Source organism: Lichenostomus cassidix, chromosome 3 (assembly GCF_008360975.1).
Source record: "Lichenostomus cassidix isolate B80296 chromosome 3, HeHo_3.0, whole genome shotgun sequence".
Classification (NCBI taxonomy): Eukaryota; Metazoa; Chordata; class Aves; order Passeriformes; family Meliphagidae; genus Lichenostomus; species Lichenostomus cassidix.
Window position 1 is genome coordinate 34,100,711 of NC_139483.1, and position 24,621 is coordinate 34,125,331.

Below are 24,621 nucleotides of genomic sequence, written 5' to 3' on the forward strand. Positions count from 1 at the left end.
TAGGAAAGCATATTAATCTGTGGCAAAATAAACTTCTGAAGTAATTACTTCTTTTGCAGATTGTGGAATTGTTCTTGCTGTTTGATTATCAATACTGCATTAAGTCAATACACTAATCTTTATTTTCTTGCTTCAGATTTATATTTGGTATGTCCTTATGCTTCACTTCATGTACAATCTGCTGTTTCTCATAGTTTATTCTATAATTATATAGACATTATAAATCACCAAAATAACATTTATTCCTGGTTGGAAAATGATCCTGGTATTTTCATTTAATTGGAGCTCCTTGTTAAGCACCTACTGTCTGTAACTGTCCAATCTTTGCATAGGTCAAATTTCTTTTGGGATTTTTTTAATACAAAAATATAATTTAGAAAGTGCTGAGAACAATTTTCTTATTGGTGAGGAGGAAAAAAACTATATTGCAGATAGATTACAATAGTTCTGTGTGATATTTTAATCATCATGAATGTATGCCGATATTAGAGTATTTTACATAAAACTTTTATACTAACGGGAGACAAAAAGTTATGCTTTTTAAAGCACTGCTGTATTTAAAGGATTTCACTGTTACAGTTAATGCTTAGTGTCATTAGAATGTGGTTCTTGTTGCAAAGGTCAGTCAATTTAAAAGGTCCATTTTAAGGCATGCATTGATTCCTTCACTTGAAGGGAAGCATCTTTGTAAGTAAAACCATTCTGTGTTGTTAAATGCTGGTAGGAATCAAACCAGAGCTCCCTTTTGACATGATAAAGTTCCTTGGCATGGTTTATCTAGGGTGAGTATTTGAGCCATCCCTGAGCATGCCCTGCCTGGTCTTTGGGTGTCAAAATGGGAGCTCAGACAACAATGAAGCCTGCAACACTGTTATTTGTTTTTACTCCTTTTTCCTTGTCAGCACAAAGGTCTTTCCTGTTTAATTTGTAACCTAAACCTTGCAACTCTATGGAATCGTTGGCAAACAGTGATTTAAAATGCAGTAGTGATATGATTTTGTCAGTCATCTGTTCTTAGATGTCTGGCTGGCTGTTTTTCTTTATCTTACATTCTTGATGACCATCAGAGCAAGCCCTAGTTCATGCATGTAACACAGTTTTAGCCTGAAGGAGACAGAAGCATGAACTGTTAAATTTAAATCTCTGGCTACCATACAATAGTATCACTAAATACATCACTGCTTTTTGCATATGGGAACCAGAGATTTGTACAGGGGTGTTCAGTAGTAAAGTTTTCAGGGAAGAAGCACATCCATAGTCAAAACTTCTCATTTCTTGAGAAGTGTGAAGTCAATATAAAGGAAGTAAGGTAACATGGGAAATATGTAGCAAATAATTTCATCTTAGTGTATGAAACTGAAAAAAGAGGTTTTGTCTGTATTGTGGTTCTGCTGCCCACTTTCAGGGAAAGTGAGACTCAGTATTGCGTTGTTCAAAGGTAGATTATGCCAACTGCCTTGAAGTTTCCTCACTTGTACTTACCTGAAAACTGCTTTTCATCTAGAGTATACTAGATAGTATATGATACATATTTGGGGAAAATTGAGTGAGAGATTCCCAAGATACGCAGTCTTCCACAGAATCCTGTGTTTTACAGAAGCCAGTTTCTTCTGATCCATACAAAATACATTACTCACCAGGACTTTATCTGCTGATCCTGGAGTCTTGCTTTTTCTCATGGGGGAGCTTGTAAGGAAAGAAAATTGATTCAGCATTAAATTACAAGCATCAACAAGTGAATCTAAAGAAGATTAAAAGCTGCATGTGCAGCAACAGTACAAGTGTTTGGAAACAAGAGAGTTTCCAAACTTGCCTGTTCTCTAATTAGGTATTGATGCATGGATCTCTTGAATGTAAGTTGCACTTAAAGCACATACTGACTGTGAGTTGTGCCTTAGAAATTTGAGAGAGCAATTACCAAGCATCCTGCAGCTGCTGCCTTCTGTCAGTCAGGGCTTTCACTTCTCAGTAAGTTTCAAAGTTTGAAAACAACTGCTACTTCAAAAATATTGTTGATTGGTTTATGAAATATGATAGATTACGTGTGTGAGTTGTCCTCATCAGTGTGTCAACAAGGTTCAAGGTTGAGGGGTCCAGGCTGCTTTCTGCCATGGCCATGTGTGAGCTGTGATGTTAGAGTCCAGATCTGCTAAAAATGGCTGTGGAGTCCCACTTAAATCCCTTTTCCCTGGGGGGTGAGGTGTGGACTTTTGTTGCCCTGTCCATTAAAACTGGGACTATTTGATGGATGCATGAAAATAACTGGCATTTATCCCAGGAAGGTCAAATCCCACCTTCCCCAGGATTTAAGACTTTGACCCTTTCTACACTGCTGGTTTAGGCTGTACTGGTGATTGCAGGGCAGTATAGAAGGGATCTCCTACATTAGTAAGACCACTTGATGGGTCTCATAATCTGTATTTTATAACTGCTTCTGTAATTCTTTTTTCCTCATTTAAGATAAACTGACATAAAGGAAGCATTTATCTTTTCTCTATGCCTTCTGGCTTTTTCACACTTATATCTTGCAGTGGTACTGCACTGGAGGAGAGGTTAAAAACCCTCTTTTAATCACTTTTTGTCACCTGTTGGTGCACTTACTCCTCACAGCACTTGCAGATCCATTATTAATCTCATGGTGCAGAAAAGGATAGAGGTCATTCTGGTATTTCTGAAAGGAAATAAGAATGGCCTGTTTCTAAAAGGAGGATCAATGAGCACTGAAGGGTTTTGATGGGGAATATAGGGTCAGCAAGGAAAATATTCACCTTAGAAGGAGGAATGGAGTCCAAGTGAAGCCCCTCACAGACACAGTCTAATTACCATGAAGTTCCCATTATTTACTGCATTGATCTTGGCAGTCTTTATTGCACTTTCATTAAACCTATATGATGTGTGCTCAAAAGAAATAAGGATCTGACCAAGGTAACTGTCTGTCTCAGAGCAGAGAAGTTAATAATCCTAATACTAATGAAACAGTACTGCATATTTCTCTTTGGCCATCCAAACCCACAGATTTTTGTGGTGGACTTCAAAAAGGCAGCTGCTTAAAAAAATAAGATGCAAAAGATAACAAATTGTTTGGTACATAATAAGGTTAATGTTAAAGAAAGATAATCTGATACCAAAAAGGTAGAGGGGTTTAGTTGTTGTGGGCTGAGGTTTAGTTTTGGGGTTTAATATTTTTTATTCAGTGAGAATATTTGAAAGGTATTTGAAAGGTATTTGAAAATCATGGCTTAGCACCAGTCACAGCAGTATGAGAATTGGGTCTTGTGTAGTGAAAAAGCAGGTCACTCTGCCAAACCAAGTCAAATGTTTTTAGATCCTCTGAACCTGTATTGTACTTGCTGTAGTCAAATTGGGAAAAGAATGTGAAACAATGCCAGTCGTTACCAGTGACATTTAAAACAGGAGGGAAAAGGAAAAGGAAAACATGGAAAACTGAAGGCCCGTCAACCCAAAATTCCTGGTGAAATTACTCAGTCTGTAAATGCATATAAATGCATACAATGTAAATAAATAGGCAAAAGAGATGAGGTAGGGACTGTCAGGACCACAGCTGGGTGTGAAACCAGACTCAAAACTCTACTAGTGGATCACTAGGAGTAGGAGAGTTGTTCAATGGGAAATGGAGACTGAGTTTTAAATAACAAAGTTATTTTTTAAATAAAAAGGACAAAATCTAATTCTCTTATTTCATGTTGGTTTATGAAAAACAAGATGCTAGATAGATTCTGTGAACTGATGATATGTCATATACAAAGAATATTACATGTCAAATGGTGCAGTTCTGCCTGGTTTTAAAAGTAAAAAAAAAGAAAAGAAATAAGTAAATTATTCTAGTATTTGCATTCGTGAAATAATAAATTTTTTTTGCCAAAATGAATTGTCTTGGTAAGCTAGTATTTTCAGTAATGTTCTGGCTCAGATATTTGTATATTTTTAAGCTTGGACCAAGTTGCCAATACTTTGGAGGACAAGGTTAGAATTCAGTATTCTCAAAGCGTGGAAGAAATGGTTAGACTGTTACAACGCCAAACCATAGCCTTGTATTACAGGTTTGGAGATTTGGTTTTTTTCCCTCTCTGCAACTTTTAACTTCTCTGATGCAGTCAAGGCTTCTCAGAGATGCACTGGCAATGCATGGGGGCTATGCCAGTACCTGTTAGTGGTACTGAGACTGTTTGAGATGCCTGTGCCCTGTTACCATGCCTGGGGCTAAACTGGTCACAACATGTATTTTCTCCTGTGATGGACTGACAGGGACCACTGGGATTTAAACACATTCCTCTGCTATGAAAAACATGTCTTGCTTCCAAGAATTGTTTGGCAATTTCATAATTTCATCAAGAAAATCTGTCACTGTTTGGGGGGTTTAGAGCATAGCCACCACCCTCTGTGGCTCCAGCTCCTTCTTTGTTGTCCTGGTATTTGTGCGTACTAGGACTGCAGGATGTTAAAAGGTAGCACTGCTTAATTTCACAAAGGAGTTAAGAGACAGAATGGGAAAAGCCACAGAAACAAACACTAAAAACCATAACCTGATGGAGATAAATAAAATTGAAAGAAAGGTGTACATTATGTTTGTAAGAGAGGATGTAGGCAGGGACACCCTGAGGTGTTCTGAGTTTGAGAAAGAATGTCCTCTTAGTAAGAAATTTGCACACTAAAGAATAGAAAAATCCAGTGGAACATGAAACTTCAAAGATGGGAAATGTAATGAAGCTTAGGGGAAGCTTCTTTTCTATTTGTTTGCTGTTTCTGTCTAACCTGAATTACCCCTTCTGTGATTCTTGCTCAGTTAGAGTAGTTAAAACTGTGGAATTGTTTAATAGGTAGGTTGCATTTTCTCCATTACTGGTGGTTTTAAAGAAAATATTAAGACAGGGATGTATCAGGTAGAGCTGAATTTAGGTTTTCTCAGCATCCCAAGTATCTTTTAATATCTTTTACAGACTGCAGTTCCCACGAAATAGTATTTCATTCTTTTAAGCTGTGAAAGTATTTATAAATAGTTGTATAAATAAATGCATTGATTTTCAAATAATAGTTACAGTTTTGTTTTAATTCTGATTTCTCTGTTTCTGGGTGACCTTTTTAGAGTATGCAGGACCAAAGGACTTTTAGAACTGTCCTGTGATTGTGTTAATAGGGAATATGCTGCACTAAGCAGTACAGCCTGAAGAGTAAGAATCCAGATAGTTTTTTCTCTTTAGCTTGTTTTGATATGCTTGCAAGGAAGCAAGAACATACTGTTGTCCTATAACGTTATGGGCAATTCCAGTGACAGGTAACATTTTCTTTTTTGAACTATCAGCTCAGCTCTTGAAAAATGGAAAGCTTTTCCATATTTTGTTTATACGGACATGGGATTCAAATTTATCAGTTCCCTTTCATTTAATAGAAAGTTCACAGCACTTACCCTAGTTCCTTCCAAGGCTCTGGTACAAATACTTCTTTATGCTGAAGGAATATCTGAAGTGCTAGAACCATGAACCTTTTAATCCTTTAAACAACAGAAAATTGTTTTGAAACTTGCTTCCACTTTGGGAGAGCTGGAATTTCTGATACTGCAAAAGAAAATGCCCAAACTTGCCTACAGACAGCTGATGACTGAAGCATCTCATGTGCTTGGTGTAACTGTGTGCAGAATTGCTGCCTTGCAAGGGATGGCTTGGCAAACTTTCATGTGTTTCTGACCTGTTCCATGACTCCAGTCAAAGAAAACCATAAGTATTAGGAAACTACAGAAATCTCAATAACAGAAGTTTTACTTTGGGCTAGTTCAGCCCACAGAGCTTCTATGTGTTTAGTTAGATTTACATGTCAAAGGTAAAGTACTTTCAAAAACTAATTTGATAAAACAGATTGTGTCCATTTGCAGGTTAAACTGGTAACAAAATTTTTGAGAAATTACTGACCACTGTTTGTATAGTGTGAGGCTGTGGGGTTTAGAGCAACCTTTTTGGCTCTCACCCTCAGAACAAAAAGCTGTGGCTGTGATATCTGTAGAGCTGAATTTGTGTCACAACTATTTCAACTCTCTGGCAGGAACCTTAATGCCAAATCAAGTCCATCTCAGTCATGCGTGACTTTATACAGAAGCAGAGGTGCAATGTCATTTGTTCTTCCACAGCCAGTAAAAACACTGTATCTTGCTGGTGATCATCACCTGTATCCTGGATCACTTCACAGATGGGCAGTTGTGTGTCAGGGTTTAGGCTGGATCAGTCTTGTAGTACTGGGTTATCTGAGAGCTAGCAGACACTAAATTTATGTTCACAAAGCCATGGCCTGTGTCTCATGCTCAATGCTTTGTTGTGGTAGTTTACATCACAAACGGGGTTTGGAGTCTCAGATATATTTAACTGCTTTGTGCTATGAAGTTTTGGCAACTTGAATTACTTTGTGACACAGTGAAGCCTAAAGAGTCCAACCTACCTGTAGTTTTATTTTTATTGGCAGAAAAATGGATTAATGAATTTAGGAGAAGATGAATTTATTTAGCATTAGCTTTATGTTCTTTCATTGCTTTGTGACTGTCATACTTAGATCAATAAGGCAATAAAATTTGCACTTTAAAAAAAAAAAGCAAAACAGCAACAAAAACCCACAAAAACAAACAAACAAGAAAAACAAAAAAAAAAAAAAAACCCACCACTAAAAACAGGGAACTGAAAGATCTTTCAGCAAATTGTGGTGGAAGAAATGCATCATTATAATTTCACTGTGTGTTGCTCACTGTTTCATCAGGCTTCCGCCTGGAGTATCTAAAGCTAGAGTTCTTTGTTCAGTGCTTGTTTTGGCTTGACTCAGTCTCAAGACTGGAGTCTTACATACAGTTCTAACAAAAGTAATCCTTGTCTCGTAGCTGGATGTATAGGCTTACATCTATACTTTAGTCAGAATGTATATGCTGCCATAAGCCTGGATGGAAAAAACACACATGTAGTGGAATTCTACAGTGGTTTTCATCATAGGACTAAAACATGCTCTTTCCTTGCAGGATTTGCAGTTACTTGCATGGTCTTGTTTGGACATTTTAAAATAATAATTAATGGGAAATGATGTTTCTACTTCTAATGGGGCAGGAATTCATATCTACTGTTTGGGGATGAGGGAATCAGTAGAAATCTGGAAAGCTGCAATCAAAACAATGAAGCCAGAAGCAAATAGATTAAAGGCCTTTTGAGTTGTGTTGGCACTTTTCCTTTTTGAGAAGGTTTTTAAACTAACAGCTTGAGCTGCATAAACTTGAAATATTTCTCAAGTGTTTGTTTATGTGAATTGCTTTCTAATGAGGTCATCGCTGTTTTCCTGGACGCAGTGGTATTTCCTCCTTTTGCTCCTATTTTTTATGCTGCTTTCTACATTATGCCTTGAAGACAGAACAGGCATATAAAAATCAAACATTGCTCAGGGTACTTCCAAGTTTCAACTCTAATGCTTTACAATCATATCAAATGACCCAAGGCTGGAGCTCAGAATAAGCATATGTGGAAAGAAGCACTTGAAATGCTTTAGAGTTTTAAAGAAAATCTCTATGATTGTTTAGAGTAACTCAGATGTAAAGTTTTTTGCACCCAAAAGTTAAGAGAATTGGGGTGGGTTAAAAGGAATCTGCAAATGCTGATTTTTCATTTAAATGTGTTTCATCTCCCATGTGAGATTGATCACTAACCAAAAAAGAAAAATCACCTAACCATGAAGTGGGCACTTTTCAACTCTATGTGGCCAGGCATTACATATATAAGTAAATAGTCTTTTCCATCTGTTCTACAGAAATCAGAAACATGGACAATTTCCTTTCTTTCCTTTGCTGTTGGCTTCAAATGCAATGAGACATGTTGGATTTATCTACAGTTTGATAATGTTCTTGGTGAAATAAAGAGCTTCCTGTTTGCAGAACCTTTGTTTTTTCAGACTGCTAAATTTATATCTTCTGAAAAAAAAACAGCCTGGTGAACTAGATAGTGCTGTACTTCAGGTGGCTGCTTTCACATCTTTTGGGCTAGTGTCATAGGAGGCCACAATTTTTTTCTGAAGTGGGGAAGAGGGAGGGGGGCTTAAGTCATTGAGTAATATAATGATGATACTGTGAAGTCATGATTTCCTAATGACTAATGCAGAGTACTGTAGCTGAACATAAATTTGGAGTGTTTTATTCTACACTGTCTTGAATCACAGTGATTCAGCCCTGGGCCATGGAGCTGCACAGTGCCATGGGTGGGATCAGCTGGGCTGGCTGAACTGAGTGGGCTTTGGTGGCAATAGGTGGTGGCAATGGGGTTCATACATGTGGGTAACTGCAAGGTCAAAACCTCTAGGAAGACCTAATGATATATGCATGATGTGTAGATCTTCTTCATAATCTGGAACCAAATCTCTTAGGTATAAAATAATAATAATGAGAAAAAGCTGATTAAATCTGCAAACTGTTTCGTTGGTTTAATTAGCATCTTTTTCTCCTTTTATTTTTCTTTTTTTTTTAGTGCTAACAAAGTAAATAGGCAATGTCCTTCCTAAAATACTTCAAAAATTTTAGAGGCTCTTACTTTCCCACAAAGTTTGGCTTTAATTATATGTCAGGGGTCTGTTGTAGATGAAGGCATAAAAGAAATACCCATCCTATGTTTTTGAAGCACTAAAGTGATCATGTAACTATTATTACAGCGGAGTTTTGTTTTGTTGTTTTTTTTGTTGTTGCTGGGGTTTTTTTTGTTTTTGGTTTTTTTTTGTGGGAGGTCTAATTGTGAGCTGGCTATTACAGCTCCAGGTTGCTTGAGCAAAGAAGTGTTCAGTTCTGTATAACAGATCATGTAGTCACAAAATGTTTTTTCGGGTTTTCTTCTTAACCTATTGACTGGACAGCTTTAGTGCAATTTATCCACCTGGGTACCAAGTCCTGTGGAGAGGAAGATTACACTTAAGAGACATCAGAAACTGTCTTCTTAAAATAGAAAAATGCTATGTTTCATGTGCTGAAATTCAAAGTAGCTTCAGGCACATCCAGAATGAGAAATATTTAACACCTACAAACAAATAACAGTGCTGTAACCTTCCTCCAGGATTTTAATCTTTTTAATTGCAACTTTTAATTGTAGACAGTTGCTGTGAAGGTAATTTTGAGAACAGCATTTTATATTTTTCCATTGTTGAAACAGACAGTAAAATATACCATGTTGGTAAAATGAAATTGTATTTGAGTTTAAAAAATGGAAGAAAAATCAACAGTCTCTTTTATATCTGTTTTTGTCAGTAGCAACAAAAGCTTAACTATTGCCTGTTTAACAATATCTGTGAAATACTTTTTCTGCTCTTCTTTCAGAAGTGAAGCCAACTTGCATATTTAACAGCATGGAATACTATGATGGAGACATGTTTCGGATGGATGCTTGTCGATTCTGTCGGTGCCAAGGGGGAGTCTCTATTTGTTTCTCTGCCCAGTGTGGTGAGCTACACTGCGACAGGTACTATGTGCCAGAAGGAGAGTGCTGCCCAGTGTGTGAAGGTACAGTCTCTCCTTAATCCTGTCTGCTTTTAATTCTGCTGCCTTTTTTGTTATTGTTTTATTTGCCTGTTCAATGGAAATCAGCAAACAAGGACTTTTGTTCTTCTGAAGTTTGCAGATTCCTCTGTAATGCAGTTTATTTCTACATTTTTCCTGTGCCTGAGTGTGCTGTCATGTTTTTTGCAGTTCTTCTCTGGCCTTGACATTACTTCTTAGACATGGTCAAGTGTGCAGTGCTTTTTGGGGGGCCTTCTTGACAAAGGACATAAAAAGCTGTTTCTAATTTCTGTACAGACATTCAGGCATCTCCAGAGCTGCAGTTGCGGCCCTGAGACAAATTTCGATTGCTTTGCAACCTGCTTCTTATTCTGTTCAGCTGGAGCAATGCACACACCTTTCCTCTACAATTACAGCAAAGCAATGGGGCAGTAATCCATCATCAGTGTTTTTCTCTTCCTCCTTTGCCCTGCTGCCAGCCTTGCTAGGCCTGCAGTCCTCCTAACAAGGTTCTGTGGGAAATTTCACATGGACTCTCTCGCTTTTACTAGAAAGTATTGGAGGCATCTTCTGCCAGAATACAGCCAGACTTCCAGCAGAGGAAGATAGGAGTGGGTGGTGCTCTGCACTTGGATCTTGCCTCAGTGGGAATCAGGTTATAGCCACCAGGTAGTCAAAAGGCCTGTGAAGCACTTCCAGTCCCTTCTAGTTTAAATGTGAGCATAGGAATATCTCCTCAATAACTGAAATCACCTGGAAATCTGAAATCTCCTCAGAGGAGAGGAATCTTGTAATTGATGTGAATTTCAAACACTTTGCAGTCTCCTTAATATCTGTATTCCTGTAGTTACTTGCAGGAGCAAATAAGCCAGAAGATCCATTATAGTCATGTTTTATTCCAAGCAGAGAATTAGAAAGTAAGGTACCTCATAAAAATGAGTCTAAAAGAGGCAGCTGTAAGAGCTGGACCTTCTCACTCAGCACAGGATCTGATGAAAAATGTGATTTTGGTGGCTTGTTTTGTTACAAGCTAATGAAAGCTTCAGAGATTTTAACCCAAAATCTGGATAATGAAATATCAGGTAAGTTAGGAAGTCATTTTTAAAGGAGTATTTGTAATTTTTTTTTATTTTGGTGTATATTTTACATATTTTAATGTAGGTTTGTATCAGGTTGATACATGGTGTTCAGATGTAGAGAAATGCAAATGCTGTAGGCTTAAGTATTCTAGAGAGATATCAATCCATGTTTGCCCTGTGTTTAGGACCTGGTCTAGACATTCGTCTTTGACTATAGTTGAAAGTAGGATCCTAGGTTTTTGGTCTTTCTTGGTACCGTTGTACCTACACTTACAAGAGCCTTCATGCTGTAAGAAAAAAAATATCTACTGGCACTGCTACAGATTTTATGTACACTCACAATGCATTGCCTTCCTTCCAAAGGGAAATGATGAAACTTCAAAGAAATAATCCAAGTTTCATTCAATCCTTTTTTTCCTTCAGATAGGACATCTCGCTTCTCCCAAGTCCTTCCAACATAACAATTCTGGAAAATTAACTTATAATAAATCACTTGTGCTTATTTGATGTCTGCTAAAAAAGATGTTTTCAGTTTTATTTATTGCTTTCAATATATTAAATTTGCTTTAATATGTAATTTTTAGTATTGTTTTCTTTGCAAACCTGACCTACTTACTGTACCTTCTCAGATACTTAATTTTTGAGGCTGATAATTATCTTTTTATTAGCCATCATGATAAGTTGTATACATCCACATAATTTATATATCTTTTTAACTATTAATATTAGTGCTACTTACCACATCTCTAGAGTACTATTATTTCTGAAGAGTAAAAGCTGCTTTTATTGCAAGTAAGGGGTTGGCATATACAGACTTGAATGAAACTTGAGGAGAAATCTTACATAAAGTGCACTTCCTAAAATTCTGTTACTTAAATACCCTGATCTTAATTTTTTTGTGGCTTTCAAGGGGAAGAAAAGTTCAACTGAAATGAAACTGAAAACTGACCCAGTTCAAAAAGCTAGTATATCTCCAGAACTGTGGTGAGGTGTAGCTTAAGGCACTCTTCCTGTTCCAGCAACAGATGTGCCAGAGGTCTCATCTTTGTTCTCAGTGTAAAATAGTGATGGAGTGCTGACAAGAGTCATTCCAATGTTCCATTTAGATTTTTTCACTTTCCTTCAGGAAGTCGGTACAAAAAAAGGAATCAATAGATCCAAGATCCATTTTGCTCTGAAGAACAAAATAAAAAAATTCAAACATTAAGCCTCATTCTCTTGGAATCGCTCTCATTTCAGACCCACTGTATCCAGTGAGTAACCCTGCTGGCTGCTATGCCAACGGCCAGATCCAGGCTCACGGCGATCGCTGGCGCGAGGACGACTGCACGTTCTGCCAGTGCATCAACGGGGATCCTCACTGCGTGGCCACAGCCTGCGGGCAGAGCTGCCTCAACCCCGTCAAGGTGCCCGGGGAGTGCTGCCCTGTCTGTGAAGGTGAGAGTGCTGCTGCCCCTCGTCTGCCTTTGGTCTCTCATGGCTGCTGCTTACCTGGCAATTCTCGGTTTACTCTGAAATTTTGGAGGATTGAAGGAGCTGGTAGAGAGTTGGCAGGTGACTGAATAAATTACTGAGGGCAGAAAACATCAGTGTGGTTTCACTACACCCATATGTTGGTAATCCCTGGTACTCCTTTGGCAGAAAAAGATGGTTAAGATTAGAATTATTTAATATTTTTTCTCTTTGCTTAAACCTTATAATAAATCTAGGAGAAGAGAGAAGGTAAAAATGTTTATTGCTTGGTATTACTGTTAATTGGATTATTCCTGGTTTCTTCTTCATCAGTGTCGTTTAGTTGCAATTAAAAGTCTTCTAGTACAACATAGTTTGTTATTGGACATAGTTATTTCAGTGAAACTTATAAAAAAGTGATATTACCTGGGAGATGAAAAATTAACCTAAGTTTAAAATTATTTTTTCATTTGTTTATGGAAATACATGTATATGGTATAACTGACTGAGATTTAACTTAACTGTAAGGGAAAATGCTTGCCCAGCCTGACAATGGCAATGTGAAAGCTTGCAAACTGAGACATTAAAAAAAAATATTTTGAATTGTACATGTAAATGTACATTTAGAGCTGCATTTTATGGAGTAGTCATTCATCAGGAAAAACACCAGACAAATTTAGAAATGGTTCATGTAGAACTAGAGCCATCATTACAGAATACAAACACTTGTGGGTGCTCAGTGAGCTGCCACTTAAATTTTTCTTGTTCCATCTCTGATTTTAAAAGAATTGGTTTTATATATCTGCATCTGTCTTAGGGCCCTTCTTGGTTTGCAGTATCCATCCAAGTGAGCTCACTGGGATACTTACTTTTTAGGATAAATCTGAGGAGCTTAAGGATTTTTTATAGGTGCTCTTTAATTCCAGAATTCACATCACAGGGTATGAAGAAGGTGTTTGATACAATGTGTAAAAGCTGACGGTGAATTGTACAGAATGGCACTACTGGCACTGAATTAATTTCACTATGAGGAAGCAAGTTAACTGCTGTTGATGCCCAGTGATCACCTCATGACGAATATCACAGAGCCTGTGCTGTCACCCCTCGTTACTTGGGTGTCTGTGAGAAATCTTGGAAAGGCAGTACAGAGAGAGAGGCAGAGAGGCTGATGGAAGTATTTTCAACATGTTAGTACACTGAGATGATTCTTTTCCTCTAATGAGGGAAGTGTAGGCAAATGTTTATTTTCCTCTTCCACACAGGAGAAAATGGATGAGGGATAATTGAATTAAATGCATGTATATATATTGGACTGAGCTAATTATGAAGAACCATGGGAATCAAATGCAAGGTCAAGCATAGGGTTCCTTCCTTAATTGCTAAAGGTTTCGACACAAACAAGCTGATACTTCATTAAAACACCACACTAATGCTTCTGCAGTGCTCTCAAGACATGAGGTAGATCCTCTGGTCTAGATTAGGTGACTCTATGTAATAATGTTTTTACTTTCAGAAGATGATGTAGCTATCAACTGTTCAACTCCCTGGAAGTTGTTTTGGGGGGTGGCATGGAGTATAATCATACTTGTGATACAAATAATAGAAGATGCAAATAGATGGGAGACTTACACAATAGAACCATAGAATCAATATTTAAATGAGGTCCTTGTCATCTAAATTAATAATCTAAATTATATTTTGTTAAAAAATAATCTGACTTCTTATTTGTTTGTCATGTTAGCTGTTGTATGATGTATGCTTAATTGTAGTCATCTGATTTTGAGTGCCCCATCTGGAAGGCAGTGATACAGAATGGTATTTTGAGAAACTTCCTAAATTTTGAGCTTAAAAGTGTCACATTTGCCTTGGTGGTTTTTTGTTAACAAATACTGCCAAATAAACAATCAACAGGTAATGAAATTATATAAGTGGTGCAACCAACAATTAGTGGAAGTGCTTCTAGTTCATGCTAGGAGGAGATTTCAGCATACTTGGGAAGCAGTGGTCAGAGAATATCTGAAAACACTTGAATCCTCTCCTGTTTTCTCCCTTCCGTCTCCCACAGCAAGCAAATATAACCATAACAAACTATTATGCTCAATTATTGTAAATTATCTAATTCCAGGAATCCAGATTTGGCACTATTTCAAGGATCAAAAACCTGGACTGTTAAAACACAGCAGTGAGTTCAGATGCTAGCACCCAAGATTTAAAAAAATTGGGTTTGCAAGAAATAGCTTTGAATGACTTGATGAGAAATTATTCAGCATCTGAGACTTAACAATTTACCTTGGAATAATAACAAATTAAAAAATCCCTGAGAAAGGAACCATCAAGGGTACCAGCAAATCTCTAGAAGTTATGTTTTGGGGCATCAAACGGGTTCAAGGCTGCTATGCTTTGTGATTAGCAGCCTGAACAAAGCATTTAGATACAGGAGAGCAAGGTGTTACCTGATTGGAAGTTTGAGGCCTGTGTGTCTGTCTGAATCTGTTAAGATTTTTCTTTGAAAGCACACATTAAGAAAATCCAAGAACATTAGGAAAAAATAGCAGTGTTAGATGTTGGCTGTCTGCATTTAACATTAAGAATGTGTATTTTAATTTATTTTTTTTTTGAAAGGTAATGCTTGAGCTGATGGCAGCAGGGACTTGTGTGTTAGCCATAGACTTCTGGTGTACCTCCTAGGTCAGATAGCTTCGTGTGTCTTAAGCCTTAAATCTGAGATTAGTAGTGTTTCTGCCTGGAGTTTAGTGCGTGGGATAGGAAACAAGTACTGTCTGCTTTCATTACAATACAGGTGTTGCTTGCTAACCTGGTAGGCAAGGGCCTTCTTTAGATTTCTGTTCTCTGGTTTTCTCTATGTTGTAAGGCTGAACTAGAGAAGTAAGTATGCCATGGGAAGGCAGTTAAAAACTTCCTTCACACATCTTAACTGATTTTTCCTGAATTTTAGTTATATCATTTTAAAGACAGTCCTATCACATCTAAAATGCTGCTTTGTTTCTGCCATCATCCAGCCAACTGATATCTCTGTTCTCTTACTCAGGTAAGCTGCATGGATCAGTGCTCCTTCCCCTTTTAAGTCAGCTTCTCACTCTTTTTCTCGAGCATTGTTTCTGTTGATGAAGTTCTGCTGCTGATGCTCACTGTGTCATCCGTGACCTGGAGGGGTGGTGGGAACAGGGAGGAATAAGGTCCTGGCTGGGAAGTTGGCTCACAAGTCAATCCCTTGATTTTAATGATTCTAATGAAAAGGATGTGCAGTACATTTAATGGAGCTGCAAGCAATGAAGTAAATTCCAGGCATATTTTTTCCTAAGAGGAATTAAAACCTACCATTGTCAACCATATGATGCTTTTCTGCATACCACCTCATTGTGCTTGCGTATCCATAGCTTAAGCTGAATTTTGCAGTGCATTGTATGGGCAGAAGCATTGACTGTCCTGTGCTCTCCAGTTTGTTTTCTCCATCCTTCTGCTTCTCTTGTTTCCTACTGCTCAGGAAAGAGTAGCGAACTTCTGGCATTCATGATGTTATATAGTGTCATATTTTCAACTGTGCAGGCTATTAAAGGAGAAAAAGGGATGTACTTCAGTGATGTGTTCAATAAGTGGTCCAAAATAACATAAAGTTTGCAGCTGATTTTGAAATAGTAGTTTACTAGTGATTGTAAGGATAAGCATACCTCAGTTTGCACTTCTCTTTTGATTGACTTTCAATTCTCACTCACATGTCAATACAGAGTATATATCATAGAGAACTAATACACATTTTCCAGATTAGTTTAAAATTACTTTTTTCAAAAGTTGTATTATATAATTGCATCATGAATATACTTTGCTTTTCTGGTCTTACTTGTATACTGCATTTCTTAATTAAGCTATAGCTTTTACTTTTTGCATTAACTTTTTCACTTTTTTGTGGAGACTCATGCAGAATGTAGGAAATAATTATTTGTATTCTAGAATCTTAACTATGCTTAATCTTAACTATCAGATCTAAAGCAGGAAGAAGACTGATACCTGCTGAAAACCCCTTACTGTCTTAGTCAATTTAGCTGCTGATGGACCAATTCATGCCCATATTTCCATTTAGAAATAAGTATTAGATAAAGAATAATAAGGAAGACACTTTTTACATTTATCACTATCTTTAGCATGCATTTATTTCTCATTGGACTTCTATTTACATTTGAAAGAGAACCCACTTGCCAGCAGCCAGCTTCAATTGTGTGAGCTTACTTTAAGCATGTCAGATATAAGCTCTTTAATATGCAAACCAAAACATTTAGTCACAGATATTTCTATCCTGTATTTTGGTTTGAGTGTTGAGGGATACAGGGATTGAAATGGATGAGAAAATTCTAATCAGAGTTGCTTGTGGATGTGGCCTGGCTGTGGGTCATCCAGAGTAAAAGATTATTAGTATCAGTCACATCTGACTCTTACCCTCTGTCTTTGATCTAAATGCTGCTGTACCTGCAGTTCTGCTAGTTCAGTTATTTCTTGGCTGTTTTATAATCAGTTTCAATGAAGGACATATTTGTTCCCCTAGATAAGTTTGCGTTCCAGCAGCTGCATAAGGATAAAATTTTTGTTGGATTACACTTGCAAAAAATATTGCTGTCAGAGATCACATATAACATGTTAGAAATTCTGTGTACAAAGGTTCTTGAAATACAAGCTCAGTATGTGAGCACACAAATATATTCAGCGTTTGAATACAGGAAATTCAGACCAAACTAGAACATTCCCATTCCCTCATGAAGAAAATCCTGATGTTGTTACTACAGCAGTGAGAAAACCAGGGTGTGAGGATTGTAGAGACTGAACTTACATAAAAAGTTGTTCACACTTTTCTGAAGTAGAGACCAAGAAGTAGCAATTGTGATATTTGTGTTACTGTACAGAGTTGATTTGTATCTGTTCTCCACAGTAAACCCTTTATAATTCCTCCTAACATGCTGCTGTATATGTATCCATCGTGTATATCCTGTATGTGTGCTGTGCAATACACATTCCCATGTTGATGGGATGCCCAGATTGATGTGCAATGTATAATTTTATGAATGCCTGTCTTGGGTTTGCTAGCCTTGGGGAAGATGGGAACTGCTGCTCCCCTCACTTGAACCTTGCCTGCTGCTGGTGGAAGGGGAAGGCTGAGTGAGGTGCTTGAGGTGCTCTACACGGGAACTCCTGGGGCAGATTGATGAGGAGGAACAGACAGGAACATGGAGGGTGGGTGCATGAAGAAAAAGGGTATTTATGGATGTGGTGTGCCAGTACAATGGGTTTGTATATGGATTTAGTTTCCAAATCTGTGGGCAGTCTCTCTAGAGTTCTACTAGTATCTTTACCAGCTGTTTGATGTTTTTACTAGCTCAGATCAAAGCTAAATTTATTTTATCTATAGACAACAAAGCTGGAAAGAACATAAAGGGTAGAGTATGGATTCGTATGTGTTTTAAAGCAGAGAATTGGCAGGAAGATGCTGACCAAATTCAACAAGGGAAAACACAACATGCTGTGCTGTGAGGAACCAATGTAATTTTGATTTTTGTCTCAACATTTTTTGACAAGAGATATGTGTGGGAGGGGCTGCACATGTGCCACTTGCAGGAGGCAGCTAGGAGAAGATGGAGGAAAGCACTGTCTCTAGGGAGACTTTTGCTGGCAGGCATTTCTCATCTCACATGGAACAGACAGTCAGTAGGAGACCACCAAGGACTTTGTGTCCTCCACAGAGGTTCTCCAATCAGGTGGCAAAAGGTGTCCACCATGGATTGCAGTTGAATGTTCGACTGGGTCAGAGGTCTCCTGCCAGGGAGCAGACCTTGGGGGCAGCTGGAGGGTATAAAAGTAACTGCATCACAAGCTGCTGGCATCTTCTTTGCCCTCGCTCTTTTTGCTTGCCCTCACTTGCTCAGTCTCCCTCTTGCTGGCTGGACACCTGTTGACCACCTCCTTTGTCCTGCCTTACCACATCCTCTCCCTCACCAGCTCCAGCCTGCTGCTGTCCTGCCTTCCTGCTCAACACCTTACCTACTTTGTTCCTGCCCGGGCTCCTGCCTGAGCCACCTGCTCCCAGCCCTGTGTCACCAGCCTGCCACCACGACTCTGTCCAGGGTTCTGGACCTCCTGCATGATCCCCACTCACCTCATGTCCAGCTGCTCATCACCACAGGATCTGTGCCTGTGGAGCTGGAGCTCTGAGAGCAGCTCAGGCTCCCCCCAGCCGGCAGGACACACAGCCCCTGCCAGCGGGACATGGATGGCACGCTCTGCAGTACTGGTGGTAACGCCTGCTGTTTCTCTGTCTCCCCTCTCTCTCTCTCTCTCTCTCCCTCCCCTCCCCATTCTTCTTCCTTCTCCTTCCTCCTTTTCAGTCTTTCCTATTCTTCTTTAGTAGGGCAACGCCCTTTTTGTCACCAATAAACAATTTCAGATGTAACATTTGCCTCTTTTGGCTTAATTCCATCCTAGATAATCTGTTTTAACAGAACCCCCCGCAGCTCCCCCTTAGTGGAACACAATGTGTGCTTAGAGGAGAGTCGTTGTAAGTCCTGAACCAGAGTAATTGTTACAGAGCAGCTTTCCAGGAGAGGTTTGGTGATTAGGGGAAAGAACATGCTGAACATGGATTAACAGGGCCTTGAGAAGGCAAACCCCATACTGAAATTAAGATCAAGAGGAGAATTCACAAGGACCTGAAGTAACCCATTTTGCTTTCACTCCTGTGGGTGGGTATGTCCCTGGCTGACATAGCAGGTGCTCAGTTCTTTTCTGTACATCACTCCTCTGATAAAGATGGAAGCTGGAAAGCATTGGAGAGCTATGAGCACAATCCAGAATTTGCAAAACACATCCTAGGAAGACTGACTAAATAAATCGGATTGGTTAATCTTAAAATAAAATTATGAAGTCAGAATGTGAACATAGCAATCCTCAAGTGTCTAAAAGGTTGTTACAAAGATAATACCAAAAAAAAAAAAAAAAAAAGGAATTGGATTACAAAAGAGAAGGTGGGATTTAGAGGAAGGCAGAAAGTTGTTGAAGAAAACAAAATTCCTTCTGTGGCATGTTGTGACTGAGATTGTCTTTTTGATGTGTTCAGGGCATGGCAGTTGTATTTTCAGCCTCAGTGAAAAGAGATTTGCTCAGGAAATTGCTTACATAACTGAAAGCAGTAATGGTAACTCACATGTAACTTTCAGTGTTTATGCAAGTGATGGCTGTGGCTTACCAATATATAACTCAGTATTTAGCTGGGGGCTTGGGGGGAGGGGGGTTGTTTGGGATATTTTTAAGCTAAACATCAAAGTGACCAAAACCCTTCTGGCAAGACATCTATGTCCACCTGAGTCACTTCTTGGCAGCACCTGACACGCAATGCCCATGGTGCATGGGGCACATCAATAAAAACCCAGTGGGTGAATCAGGAGTGGCTGCTTTGAGGCGCCTGTTTCTGCAGGGAGAGAGGCAGAAGGCCTTTCCACAGAAAAGGCATGGAGCTGGAGACAGAGGCATATTGAGACAGTGTAATGTGGAGAGGAAGACCTTCCTTCACCCTTGCCCTGTGCCCAAACTCAAACCCACTTCAGCTGACACAGCTTCTCCTTTCTCTGGTGAGAGCTGGGAAAAGCATGCTCATTCCCTTCTGTGGATCCAGCACAAAGAATTAGTTTTAAGCTTCTAATGCTTCTATATAGATTCTGTAGCTCCTGTAATGATACTGGCCCTCTGGGATTTGACTTTGTTTAATCTATTTAGTTTGTTTTCTCTTACTTAGTTTTCTAGGCTTCCCTTCGTTAATAGCCAAGGCCTAGGCAATCATACTGGCCTTCTGTTCTTTCCCCATGGCTTTAGAGCCAATGGCTTCTTACAGCACGAGGAAGTCTCAAAGGGATCACACTTCTACAGATTAAAACAGGCAGCTAGGTAGAGGGGAGAAAGGGGTTTCTCAAGTGCCATAAGGGACTGCAAAATTTTGAGGTGTCACACTTCTTTTGGCTCAGAGATTCTTCATGGGGGCTGGCCTGGGTTCCTGTTCCATTGGAGCTAACCAGATCCATTGGCAGTCAGCTGCAGTAAGTGCTGCTGCTGACAAGAGCTGCTTGCTTCTTGCTGGGCTAACAACTTTGCTTTCTAAGTAACTTTACTGTGATTTAAATAGCAATTCAATTTTTATGAATTTTACAGAAAAAAGGGAAAATAGCATATGAATACATAATAGCATGGGAATAATAATAAACAAGCTATAGTGATAGAAATAACTGTTTCCCTCAGGCCATCTGCATTTGTGGATAGCCATCTGCAAATTGCAATAATAGCTGTGTTCACAGGACATAAATATTGGTTAGGATCATATGAAAATAACCTTTTTTTTTTTTTTTTTAACAAGATACTAAATATAAATGTTCAGTACTGGCACTGATACCAAAAATGTCCCTTAGGAAAATCTGTGGTTGCTTCTATTCCCTTGCATCTCTCAGAGGCTCAGGCCATTCATAGGGAAAGCTGATACACAGTAATTGGTTATCTCACAGCACGCCCTTCTGCAAGAGAGCCCTCAGGTACAAGTGGCAGGGTGCCAGCATAAGCTGTGAATGAGAAATTAAGTGTTAACCAAAATCCCCTCAGAGGATTTAGATTAATAAAACCCACGGTACTTTGCTGTCATTATGGCTGACACTTTATCTTCACAAAAAGAAATTAACATTTTCATCAATAAAGGAATCCAAACTCTAGCTGAGATGTAATTCAGTTCAGTTCTTTTAGCGTGTCTAGCACTTCATTAAGTAAAAACAGGCAGCAGAGTCCAGTGAAAAGAAATTTGATTCATTCAGGGTGAAGTCAGTGGTTGTGAGCAGTGTTCACTGACGTGGGGTTTGGGCCCAGAGTCCTCCTCAGAGCATGAAGTGTTTAAGTTATTGTTCAGCAGCAGTGCTGGAGCTCCCAACCAGCCCTTTCATCAAGTCAATTAAGGAATGCAAACACCATGCTGTAGAGAATTGGGCTTATGTTTGCCAGATCATGATTTAGTATAGTGGCTCTAGAGAAGGCAGCTGAGCCTGTTGAACCACACCATCAAGAGTATGATGAAACCTGCCAGTGCAAGCCAGTGAAAGTTAGGAAGACTATATGAGTATCAAATAACATTTTCATGGTTTTCAGTGATTCATCATTGAATTCAGTGGAAGATTGCTGAAAGGATACATAACTGAAGAATCCTAATGAATATATGTCAGAGTATGTCTCACTTAAAAAGAACCTCCTAATTTTTTCAGCACCTATGGCATTCATAGATTTGCCCCAGATGTACAGTAATATAGTGTTTACTCTATCTTCACCTAGTAACAATAACTGAATGACCTTCTTAATATATTTGGACATTTCCTGATAGCATTAATTGATTCTGCTTTAACAAAAGTGGTTGTTACTTAGAGTCACTCCACCTAAAATTGTCAAAAAAAATTCTTACCAGCATTAAAATTCATTTGAAGAGTATACATGCCTGTTAAACCAAAACCTGTAAGAATTGATTATGACAGGCAACGTCACATCTTGGGAGTAGAAAGTATGTATTTTGATTGCATCACTGCAAAAAAGACACACATGCACCCTTGGTTCATAAAGGGCTTCTTTACTCTGCAGCAATAAAAAGTCTTTGATTATGACAGTTACTTTCAAGGAAAAAATACATGTTTTAGCAGTTTCAGGATGATGGTATGAATAAAATTGGAGAAAAAAGACTGCCAAACTGACCTATGTGTTTGGAGGTATTAATGAACATATTTTCAGAGTTGCTTGTGACATTAGAAAATTATGTTATCTAAGTCCTTGCACACATTTTATAAATTGTTATGTGATGCTGAATTGTTGAACCCTGATAGTTGGCACTGATAGTTAAACACTGGGAAAAAATTTCCTGTGAGGCATTAGGTATTTCAAACCCAGGAAGGAAATTCTTTAGCCCAGGACTCAGGACTGATATTTTTCATGTAATGAACTGGAGGGGCGGGGAAGGCTGGAATGCGAACTATGAGGATGGAAAACATTTAGTCACTCTTGGAATGATATGAATGTTTTTACAGGAAGCTTAAGTAAACACACATGCTGCTGCTTAGTAGGCTGCAGTTAACTTTTTTGGACAGTAGACAAAATTTAAACACGTATGCAGACTCGAATGAAAAGCTGTTGAGCAGCACACCCTTCAGGCCCAGTTTTGAGCCAGTTACCACTTAAAGCATTAGGTAAAAAGACTACTGTTTGGCTACAGGGGCTTTTTTCCTTACATTTTTTAAATGGTAAATGCTTGAATGCACTGATTCTGAATTTCTTTAAGTACGTTGATACTGGTTTCATAGGATTAAAACGTTTTATTTCTTTTAAAGGTGTAGTCTGTGTTACAAAATACTACAGAAGAGGGAGCTATTTCACTTTCCCCAAACATGGGCATGTTTTTTATTATTCATGTCAGAGGTCTTTCTCCTGGTTTAGAATATTATTTTGATTAATTTCTTTCTTTTTCCCCCCAGAAGAGGTTTTCATTTTATGAAAACAAATGAGATGTTGGAATCCTAGAATCCTATTCTGTTGAATTTATTCAGAAAAGTGCTGTGCAGAGGAAAAAACTTAGAATACAATAGTTACTTCCCCACTTAAAACCAATTTTGTAAAACCATGGACTAGGTATTTCCCTCACATGGCGTTACTAAAAGTGTGAAACAAAACCTTTTTGGAGTTAAAATATTGCATTCCAAATGAAACAAAGCAAAGAGGTTGTTTTCCATGTAATAATAATAATAATAATACCTTGCCAAGAGGTGAAGCATTTAAGTAACGTAGTAATGTAAAGGAGAAAAATGAGACTGATTAAAGCTGGTTGTGGGTGCTACTAAATAATTCTTAACTGAGAATTGCTCTTCTAAACACCTGGAAGAAATTTTGCATCCCCAAAAAAAGGGTAGTTTTTAAGTCATGAAGTAGATTCAGACAGATAGTGTTAGGCAAACATGTACTTATTTTGCAAAAGGAAGGTAATCAGTACTTGGCAAAAACATGCAGAAATAATCAGAAATTGTAATGTTTGTCTTTTGATTTCAGTTCCTTGATTAGAATTCATCAAGGATATTACTGCTTTGACTGGAAATGTCCTGAGTTTATGTGAAAGCAAAGTTCATGGAGTCATGCAAGTTGGAAAGGACCGCCAGAGATATTTCTAGTCCTATCTCCTGCTCAAAGCAGGTCCAGTGACAGAAGGATGTCAGGGCCTTATCCCAATTGAGTTTTGAGTATTTTGAAGGATGGAGATAGCACAAGTCTCTATGACCATGTCAGAGTTTGATGGCCCATGTGATTTAAAAGAAAGATCAAAACAGCTTTTATCAAGTTGTAGTTTCCCATTTCATGCTTGTGTTTGTTGTCTCTAAACCCAGCCTGGAGCTACCCTCAAGATTAGCCAGGTCTTGTTGTCTTTGTACCCTCTGGTTAAGGAGTGGTAGACAGCAGTAGGATGCCCCTGACCCTCCTGCCCAGGCTGAGCTTTGTCTCTCAGCCTGTCCTCATCTGCCACCTGCTCCAGCGCCTGACCAGCCCAGTGTCCTTGTGTTGCACTTGCTCAGGTGTGTCTGTGTTTCTCTTCTACTGAGGAGCCCAAAGCTGGACACCATTCCACATGTGGATTTCCAGGTGCTAAATGGCAGAAAAGCGTCACTTCCCTGTACCTGCAGGCTCTGCTCCTGCTGGTGCAGGTCTCTCTTGTCCTTCACTCAAACCAAACCTGAACTCTTGATTCTCTCATACTATATTTGGCTTTGCTGTAGAGCAGTTAAATGTAATCCCTCTTTGCTTTCTGATACAAATTCTATGGCCAGAGCTCAGATTTTGAACAACTAAGAATATAATAGGAAAGTGGGTATAATTTTTCATTCTGGTTCCACCCTTAAGAAGGATTCTAGTTAGTTAGTTAGTTCTCTTTTATATAATTTATATATTAGAATGAAATCTTCAATCATGAGTTTGTTTTTGTTTGTTTTCCAGCACTTCAGCAATCAATTATATATTTCAGTTTCCTTTCTCTTCTTGTTTTTTTAATAATTTTAATTAATCAAAGTGTGTATATAATAAAATTTTAATCCTGAGAAACAAATTTTCTCCTGATCTCACTGAAACAGAGATGTAACAATTTCTCTCCATATCTGAATACCTGAGCAGTTTCTTAAAACCTCAATACTCATCAAAGTATAACAAATACAATTATTTGTTATACTTTGTTCACAGTGCTAGACCAGACTGACCATCCTGTGTTCTTGTGTGTTTGTATATATAATAGTTCACATTGTTAACAGAAGAAAATGTCTGTTCTTTGTACTACAAACTGTGTCACATCACTCAGGAGGAGTGGAAGGTCTCAGAAATCAAAAAAAAAAGGGGTCTGGGGATTGGTTTTACTCATATTACAAAATTATTCTAAATTAAAAAAGAAAATTAGTGAAAATACTATTCCATCTTACAAATTCTTTTCTTTTTTTCTTTTTTTTTTTTGACAACCAGTTTTTGTGTTGGTATTGTTAA

General features: G+C 38.4%; 1 protein-coding gene and 1 long non-coding RNA gene across 5 annotated transcripts in view; both read left to right on the top strand.

The window, feature by feature from the left end:
• CRIM1 (cysteine rich transmembrane BMP regulator 1) overlaps nucleotides 1-24,621 on the top strand; it is a 173,826-nt gene that overhangs the window by 110,836 nt on the left and 38,369 nt on the right. For all 4 annotated transcript variants that reach the window (XM_085055220.1, XM_085055219.1, XM_085055222.1 and 1 more), the window contains exons 6-7: nucleotides 9,332-9,514; nucleotides 11,830-12,027. In XM_085055220.1, the coding sequence (XP_084911346.1) occupies nucleotides 9,332-9,514; nucleotides 11,830-12,027 (381 nt within the window). The remainder of the gene's footprint in view (nucleotides 1-9,331; nucleotides 9,515-11,829; nucleotides 12,028-24,621) is intronic.
• Nucleotides 15,565-18,496, top strand: LOC146439432 (uncharacterized). The gene is made up of 2 exons (XR_014850798.1): nucleotides 15,565-17,904; nucleotides 18,052-18,496. It is a non-coding gene; the product is annotated as an uncharacterized LOC146439432 (long non-coding RNA).